Source organism: Terrapene carolina, unplaced genomic scaffold (genome assembly GCF_002925995.2).
Source record: "Terrapene carolina triunguis isolate 2854851 unplaced genomic scaffold, T_m_triunguis-2.0 Scaffold58, whole genome shotgun sequence".
Lineage (NCBI taxonomy): Eukaryota > Metazoa > Chordata > Testudines > Emydidae > Terrapene > Terrapene triunguis.
The window spans coordinates 93506485-93515881 of NW_020664409.1; the positions used below are offsets into that span (position 1 = coordinate 93506485).

Consider the following 9397-nt stretch of genomic DNA (forward strand, 5'->3'; position numbering starts at 1 on the left):
CACACACACACACACACACACACACACACACACACACACACACACACCTGTGCTGCTGAACTGCAGTGCTTTTCTTGCTAGGACTTACCTGTGGGAAAGCCTGCAGTTGTGTTGCTGCTTAGTTTACCACTAGATTTTGGTAAAAGCAAGCAAACAACATCATCTTTTTGTTTTAAATATGTACAGAGACTAGCCCAATGTAGCCCTAATTGGGGCTTGTAGTCACTACTGCAATAGTAATCATAGGCCAGATCCTCAGGTGGTATAAATTAGCACAGCTCCATTTATTTCAACGGAGCTCTGCTGATTTGCACCACCTGAGGATTTGGCCCCATAAAAAACGCTGTTTGGACAAATGGTATGGGGGAAATAAAACAGTGGGTACTTACTTCTTTTGTGCTTCCCTTGTGGACATAAATCCATTTTTCTTGATGGAAATCTGTTGAGACAAAGACAGATTTTCTTCACTTATTTTATATATAATAAAAACCTAACTTTGCAGAAAGATGAAGCCCAGTTCTACTCTCACAACAGTTCTATAATGGCACTACTCCACTGACCCTTTTGGAGTTGCTTCCGATTTACACCAGTGTAACACAGATCAGAATCAGACCATCAATGAATTGCTTTGTTTCAACATTCGTTTATCTAAGGCAACAGCCAGGATCCTAGAAAAGATTTGTGTTTCAGTGACACAGTCCAAGACTGTAGATATTTAATCTATATGCTGTGAACATACAGCCCCTTGTTTTCTTTGCTCTCTGACAATAAGCGTGGCTGACAGCCAGAGTTTGTTATTATTGATTTCATTAAATACTCATTACCTCAGTTACAGAGTTTGGATTAACGTGTCATAAGACACTAGACTAACAGTCACTATAGTGTTTATAACAGCGAGTGCTAGAGTTAGAATTATATAGGCAGTTCCATTAGAAATGGGTTTCATCACTTGCATAATCCTTTCTAAACAGAAAAGCAAAAATCTCATTTGGGCCTGAAACATTCCATGTTTTGTGGGAGGTCCCTTCCCAAAAGCTTCCCTTTCAGCCCTCTGAAAAAGAGGCGTTATAAACACCTTTCCTCTCCTCCCTAGTGTGACACCACCGCCTTCCCCCCAAACACACATCATGCTGTTGTATTGTTAACCCAACCGTGCAGAAAGATATCTCCAGCTATATAATAGCTGATCCAAGAAATAGGAACCCACGCAGCCCTCTCCCATCCCATTCACCTCACTGAACTAGGACATTCAGTGTATTACACAGTAGCCATTTATCAACTAACATTATTAGAGATGAAAAGCTCCCCCACTTCCCCCCATTCCCAGAAACACACACTTGATTTCCACAGAGAGGAAACTGAATGCAAAGATATATGCACTCAAGTCTGGAAACAAAAGTTACACGTGGACACCAGTGCAGATCCTGAATCACTCCATTTAAGGCAGTGACTAAGGTCATATCTGGCCAAAGACTGTCACAGTAACAACTTCTTCACATTGCACATTTAACTACAATCATATCCAGGACTAAAGTCTCACATCAGCTGTTGAAAAGATCCTGGAGGTTGCATAGTGAGCCAATAATACAGTGAGAATCATAACCTATTTCACTTCCTCTCTGTGTATGTTGATGTTTGTAGCCTTCACATGCATTACATTTAGGTATCAATCCTGCAATTAGATCCACACAGACCCTTGTGTCTGTGCAGAATACCATGGATCCAACCACATGAAGCCAACTGAGAGATAGGGGTCTTAACTGTGCATATAACAGAGTTCAAACCGTCCTCTATTGAGAGCGAGTCTGAATCCTAGATTTCATTTTGCATGCATTTTGTGTAGCAGAGGTAGGATCAGAATTCACACTCAGGCTTGGAACCGCCATTAACATAAATGGGTTTTAAGTGCATATGTGGACAGGAGAATGAATTCAATCTGTTGTACACAAGAAAGTCTATAGGAGGGAAAAAATTGGAACTGGTTCACTTGAATGTGCCATAGGAAAAAATTACTCTCCCTCTGCCAAATACAAATGACAAAAATTTGAACACAACAAGTACAAACACTTGGAGAAGGGATTCATAATACAGGCATATATCTTCATATTAAAATGTATCCAAGTTCTCTACTTAGGTCAAACATGGGTGCAGAGACTCTCAAGAGACTTCTGGAGGTGCTGCAGCACACACAAGTGTCTCATACACTTTCTGAGAGATTATATATGTGTGTGTGTGTGTTTTATAATCATCCTCAAGCAACTTTGGTTTTAAAAGTCCCCCATTTGCTGCCTTACACTGGATCTTTGTCTTGTTATTCAGCAGGTCCTTCTTTCTCTTCTTGGCAGCAACATCATAGTTCATGCTGTTGAAGAGATTCTCCTTGTTGTAATCCTCCTTTTTGCAGTAACTGTGAATGACACAAGGCAGAGAGTCTGTTTATTCTTTGGTCTGGGGAACTTTTTTACTGTAAGAACTATATTTTACTCTTTCCACATATCTGGTTCCAGGAACCCATGTTTGTTTGCTGTTAAACAGCTCATTCTAGTGCTGTTCTATAGAAAACTATAAGCAGTTTTAGAGTCCAATAATGAAGACCTTTTCCCATAAAACATTCAAATACCTCACCCACCCAATTCTTGTGCTAGATTATATACATAATTATAGTGAATAGGAGCACACCCAAAGCATGTTACACAATCAACTTCATGACCTTGTAGTAGAGCACTCTTGTCCTTCCTTTTACCTCTGCCTGCTTGTCTGATGTCATCAATTCCTACCATATGCTCTACCTAACTTAGATTGCAACTCCTTCCCGCAGGGGTATGCTAGGTTTTATAAAGCACAATGCACACCTATGAAGGCGTATAACCAGAGTGCTTGAAGAAACCACCATGTAGTTGTGAGTAGGAAGCTTTTCCTGCCAATTACTGGAAGGGCTGGGGAGAAAACTAAGCTTTAATTAAAAACAAACAAACCATAACTTTTAACTTTTATGAATACAAAGATAACACAATCCTGACTCATGTTTCGGTGGCTGTCTTCCAGAGTCTGTAGACAAGTAGGTGATATGTATGAAGGGTTGGGATCTGTGGCCAGAGTGTATTTTTCCCCTTCCTGCATTTAGAAAGGCTGTGCATTTCTTTTTGTTTGAATGTATAATATCTGACAAAGGGACCTAGAGCTCTTTCTTTTTCCTTTTAAGAGTATAATCCCAAACTCACTGAAGTCAGTGGAAAAAGACTCACTGACTTTAAGAGCTTGATCCAAAGCCCAATGATGTTTGCCTAACTCTGAATAAGCACTGCCAAGCTGCAGAGTGAAACTGAGAAGACTCTGGTCAGTTTCATTGCTGTTGTTCAGAATCCTGTGGAGAGCAGGGAAAGGCAGCAGATGCTCCTGCTGCTAGGGAGAGCTGTGAGCAGCAGCAGCAGAGGTGACACTGCACTGAAGCCATTTATATAATGGGAGGATTGCGGGTGATGGCGAGAGTTGTAGAGACACACACATCCTGGCAGGAATCAGGTGGCTACAGAACAGCTAGAGAAGCATCACATCAGGGGACTCTGGGGTTGGAAATAGAAGTGAAAAAAAGAGCGTCCTTTCTTTCTCCAGGCTCCTAGAAAGGAGGAGAAGGAGATCTGTACTGGAGGGGCCTGGTTTGAAAGTCTGGTCCTGTGTTTTCGGTTTTATCATCACTGGCTTCAGTTACACTTATACGGGCCTGTAAAGTACCTGTTTCTTGCTTTCCTCTTTCAAGAGAGAGGCCAATCTCATTACACTCCTGGGGGCTCAAAAAATGCTCCAATCTACTGCTTTGTAGACTGCACTGAGAGCTTCCTGGATGTGTGCACATAAGCAGTCCCTTTTGGTATGATGTTAAATAGTTAAGCTGTTTCCCTTCCTACCAAGCTCACCTTTAACCTTAGCTGGGCACTTGTGTGCTGTTTATTGTTCCAGTTTTTAAATAACATTTTTAAAATATCTGATGCTAGATAAATAAAAAGGAAAAGCCCCAATAAAGATAGAATTTTTCTCCCACCTCTCTCTGCTGCAAAACAAAGTAACTTAAAGAGATCAGCTTGCTCAAAAACAAGTGTAGACGAAGGATATATAACTAACAAAAGACAGTGGATCACAGTAATGTATGGAAGGTTAGTTATCAGCTTTTCTGCAGTGGCACTGAGAATGTGGGGCTGTGCAGACAAATTACATGACAGATCCTTGCTCTGACAGTCTGAAGTCTAGTTCTTAGTCATCTGACTAATACTGTACAGAGCTAATGACTCTGCCTCTGAGGTAGTGTCTTCCTGTAGTAAGCACATGAGGAGTGTTCTGGTCTGGTGCATATAAGTGGATCCACGAGACTGGGACTAGAGCTAGAGAGAATGAAGATCTCCCCCAGAGCCTGGGGACATGGAGGTATTAATGGGATACAAGGAGGGATAATTGGTGGCTCCCCACACATCTTCACTCTTTTCTCTACCCTCCTGTTCACTCTACTTGCTCCCCACAACCACTCTTATCCATATGGCCCCCTACAGCAGCACCTCTCTGGGAGCCCACCTCTATATCCTCTGCTGTCTAGCTTGCCTCCCTGGCTTCCTACCTCTGTAAGGAGTGGAGCTAGTGAGTCAGGCTGGCAGCATTGGAAAACGGAAACAGCTGACGGAACTTGCAGTTCCGCTGGGTATTACTGGTGCAGCTCAATTAGGATGTTCTGAATTAGGGATATACTTCTCTAGGCACTTGGTTTTAGAAGGTTAAAAGTGGTCTATGTCAGAGACGGAGACAGGTGTGTGTGAAGTTTGGATTTTGTGGTAACTGTGGTTTAACTAGAGGAACTAAAAGAAAAGTGAGAGAATGCCAGAATAAAATATCAAGAAGGGAGCACTTTAAGAAAATTCCTGCACAAAAGTCAAAACTTTACTAAAAACAAATTCCACAGAACATGTAATTGTCCTATGATGAATAACTGTGCCAGATTCAGAGATTAAATTCAAATAATTAAACTGTGAAAGAGAGGGATCTCAGTCCCAATTTAAAACTTAAATCTCAACAACCCTGACTGTGAATTTACTGATGATTCTATAATCTGAAACCTTTATTATACCATTAGTGGCTGAGACCTAGTGCATGGGGCAGATTTACACCCATGCCAATCTACTTACTAAGGGGTTCTTGCACCTTTCTGCCAAGCATCTGGTCTGGCCACTGTCAGAGACAGGATACTGGACTAGATGAACTTTAAAGAGGAACTGTTGTTAACTGGATCAGACCCTTTCTTTCAAAGTGAATTTAAGAACAGCACCAATCTAATTATTTTGCAGTTAACAACAGTTATTTCTACATGTCCAGACATTCTTCCTATTTACATATCGATCTGATAGTTTATAATCCAAAGTTTCTTTTAAAAAGCTTGTTAAAAAAGTACGATGAAAACCACCACTGCAAAGAGATCATGTTCCCTTTTGCAATTTACAGCAAGATCATGTTTCCTTCAAGTCATCTTTAGTCGTTTCCATCACGACAGTGTGTGCGAATGCATGCTATTGTTTCATCTCCAGACCAGGTCATCAGCCTACACAATCCTCGCTCTGTGCTCCTTAAAAACAAGAATTGGCCTTGCAAGAAAGGTCTGCCCAATCCCTTGTTTCAAAGCCAGTTGGTCATCACCCCACAAGTAGCAACAAAGTCTTCCTGCCTACAACCTATGCAACACTGTAACCAGCTTAACTGCCTGCCTTCCGATGTTTTCTTTGAATGCAGTGTAATCAAGCCACTCAGCCACGAAGAATATTATTTATGATCTGTGAAGGATTAATGGCTTCAGGGGTATCATATTTCTTAAACTCAGGAACTGGAAAGCCTTAGGAAGTGTTTACTTCTGGAAAAAGAGGGGGAGGGAGGGAAGCAGTTCCCTGGAAGTTCTCCAGGGGCAGTTTGGCAGTGGTTCAGAAGATTTTCAGTGACACTTGTTAAGGGCACAATCCTGCACCACTGAAGTCAATGGTAGTTTTGACACAGTCCTCAATGAACCAAGATCAGGGCTTACTTGTTGATGCTGCCATGTATATTTCTAAATTACAGCACATCAAAAAATGTGATCAACCCCACTCTCAGACATAAGTTACTGTTCACTCTCTCATAAGAAGGCAGAACCACACATACTTGGGTGGCCAGCGAGAAGTGGAGTAGCTCTCTAGTGCCCATATACTTACTGGACCAAGTCCTGCAGCTGGTGAACACAAGCACCTCCCAATGGTAAGTGCACACATGTAGTAGCTGGAGAATCAGGCCCAATGTGTTTAGCCAGAGTCAGAGTCTTACTAATCCCTCTCTTCAACAGAAGTTGTATCTTTGTTTACATGCTTATTTTACTGGAACACAGAAACGTCAGCAGACCAGATGACTCACTGCTGCGCCACAGAATGGCACCACATAATCCAAAATTGGCTACAATAGAGGTCTTAAGATTCCAGGCCCAGGTCTATGCTGTCAAGGTGGTGAGGCTGGGATAAAATTTTCAGTCAGTAAATACCCTGGATCCAATTTCAGCCCTGACATGAGCAGGTACAATTCCAGTGAATGTGAATTATTTAGATAGTGAATTTGGCTGTAGATTATCAATCTTTCCTTTAAATCCATGGAGGCCTGATTTAGTAGCTAAAGGAAAGGCCCAAGACCCAAGCAGATCTTGGGTTCTAGAGTGGCATGAGCCACTGACTGACCACATGACCCTGCAAATTACATTGGACCTTGATTATTCAACTAGGAGAGGACCTCACAGACAGTGAGATGCTGTATATGAGCCAACCCTTCCAGGATAAATAAGCTCCAGACGTTTCAGTGCTTCACTATCCTTACATGCTTTTGCTTGGTGTTACCGTTGGTAATGGAGTTTAACTTACTCACTCAGACAGAGCACAAAAGTCACTAGTGCCAAAGGCTGCAAACATCAGAGGATAGGAAGATCATGAAGCATTAAAGTGGGGAGCCCAAAGTTCCCCCCCTATTTAGAAGAAAAATGGCCATTAAACAGATTAAGAAGAGGTAGAGATCCTAACCCTTCAATAGCTTTACATTTATGGCTATAAAATAAAAACCATGTATCTTTACTTTTAGAGTTAAAAGTGACTAGACATCTTCATGCATCCGAGCATCTAATGAACAAAAAGCAGATCTCTGTTTAATGGCCCATGTTCAAGTATATGCCAAAGCAATAAACCAGGAGAGCTTGCCATAACAAGGCTACGTCAGTTACGCTTACAAAAAAAAACCAAAGTCCCCTAATGTTTAAAAACAGAACCTGCACATTTTGTTTAATTTCAGTTTTTAAATATGGTATGCTCTGAAATTACAGAAGCCACTCAAATTAGTACGGATTGCTTGTAACTCAATTGCTGTGGGACAAGTGCTCCAAATTGGTCTCTGTATTCATAGTTGCCACAGTGCCTACTACAGAATAAAGGATTGTATAACTAAACCTCAGATTAAATAACTAGCCTTTTTTTTTTTTTTTTTGGAGCGCAGAGATAAAGGAGTGATGCCTTACAAACAATAAGCAGATGAGGGCTCCAGCGGTTAAAATCTTCAAAAACAACCACACTTTCTGCTGGTTTTCCTTGTAGGCTAATACAGTGCACTCATCCAAAAATATTTCAAAGGCTCTAATAAATTGGAAGACTGGCTCTCATAGTGAAGCCATCTTAGACCATCTGACAGCTCATTGCCAACTTTAACCAGACATAATGGAAGACGGGCTTTTGCCAGACCCAGTTCCTGCTCCTCAGCCAAATGTGGAGTAATTTAGATCCCCCTCTCCAAAGAGCTCCCCCTGCTGGCCAAAGGAGATGTTTAGCCTAAACCCACAACAAAAAACAACCAACCATCTGTAGTCTGGTGTTTCAAAACTCTCCAGCTCTCACCGGGAACGTTGCAGTGAACTCAGAGGTCTGACAAGATATTACTGACTTCAGCAGCTTTCTAAAAACAGCGCTGCTTATTAAATACCCACAATTAAGTTTTACTGAAACTACAGTTAACAAGCAGAAAATAAAAAACAAAGCAGCAGGATGAGGTTTCGTCTGGGAATTTATTGACGTGTTGTCTCCCAAACCTTAGCCCGTTTAAACAAGCAGAACTCACACACACCACACGGATAAGCGCAACCCGCATCTGGAGCGAGGAAGCTTTCGGACACATCGGGCCATTCCCTCCCCATGCAGCCCAGCTGTTCCTTTCCCCTCTGCTTCTTAGTATTTGGCTTTAGCTCTGGTAATGAGCTTCCTTCTCCTAATGACGCACACAAACAGAAACAAAGGCATTGCGCGCACGCACACAACGGGCAGCTTGGCACCTAGGGCAAAACAGGCTTTTTTTAAACAATCGTTGTAGAGTGGGACATCGCAATATTTGCAAAGACCGCACCCCCCCCAAATAATAATAATAAACCCCCCACCCACCAGAATGCAACAACCCCCCCCCCCCCCGCTCAACAGCAGCGTTTCCAACTCCCTCCTCCCCCTAGTGCAACATCTTTGTGCCACGCACCTGTTTATATCACTGACATAGCCGCTGTGTCTCTCCTCCAGGAACCTGGTCCAGCCATCCGCCGTCTTCACCCAGTTCTGCCCCGGGGACCTCCAGTCCTGCCCCAGAAAAGGCATCGCGGCGCGGGGAGCTCTGCCAAGGAGCTTTCCCGGTCCCTACGGAGCCTGGAAGGGGCGCACCGGTGAGGGGGGGGTCCCCAGTTGCGTGGCTGGGGGAGGGGGTTGTACGACCGTCGCTCGGATCCGTGTCCGTGTCCTCGCAGCGGCCGCGGCTGTATTTATCCGAGGGCTCTTTGTTGCCGGAAGAGCGGCGTTAGCCCGGCCCCTAGATCGGGGGGGAGACACGTGGCTTTGTTTATTGCTCGCGACTGTCTTCTTCGGCTCCTCCTGCTTGTTGCACAATCCATCCCCAGTGGAAACTTCAGACCCGGCCTCTGTGCTCGCTGGGCTGCCAAGTGTCCCTGAATTTGCCGAGAGCGAGTGTGAATAACAAGAATAAAAATGAATGTCTGTCACTAAACATCCCATCTAATTCCAGCCGGTCCCCCTTCTTCTTCCGCAAGGCGTTGCAGTCTTTATTTCCTAAGGTGGGCAGATAGATCGCTAGAGAAACTGATGGGACGGATGGATACGCTGCGTAGATGCAGAGCTACAGGGAGCTAAATAGATTGATTGGATAGATAGCTATGGGATTAGATACCTATGGAAGAAAGCTACAGAGACCGGCAGATTGGATGGATTTGGGGGCTAAATAATATATTAGACGGTGGGAGGATGGTATAACAATTTAGAATAAATTTTCCCATGCTCCGGTGTGGATTTTCAGACGGTGCCAGTAATTTGCGTAT

General features: G+C 43.1%; 1 protein-coding gene across 2 annotated transcripts in view; it reads right to left on the minus strand.

Annotated features, from left to right (window-relative positions):
* The window catches only part of FBXO32 (F-box protein 32), a 32238-nt gene extending 23435 nt beyond the window's left edge, over nt 1-8803 (minus strand). Inside the window, exons 1-3 of one of the 2 annotated variants that reach the window (XM_024205458.3) lie at nt 8551-8803; nt 2295-2407; nt 390-439 (exon numbers count right to left, since the gene is read on the minus strand). In XM_024205458.3, the coding sequence (XP_024061226.1) occupies nt 390-439; nt 2295-2407; nt 8551-8666 (279 nt within the window). In that variant the 5' untranslated portion in view covers nt 8667-8803. The remainder of the gene's footprint in view (nt 1-389; nt 440-2294; nt 2408-8550) is intronic. The other variant, XM_024205459.3, reaches the window with a different exon arrangement.
* Nucleotides 8804-9397: the final 594 nt, after the last annotated feature.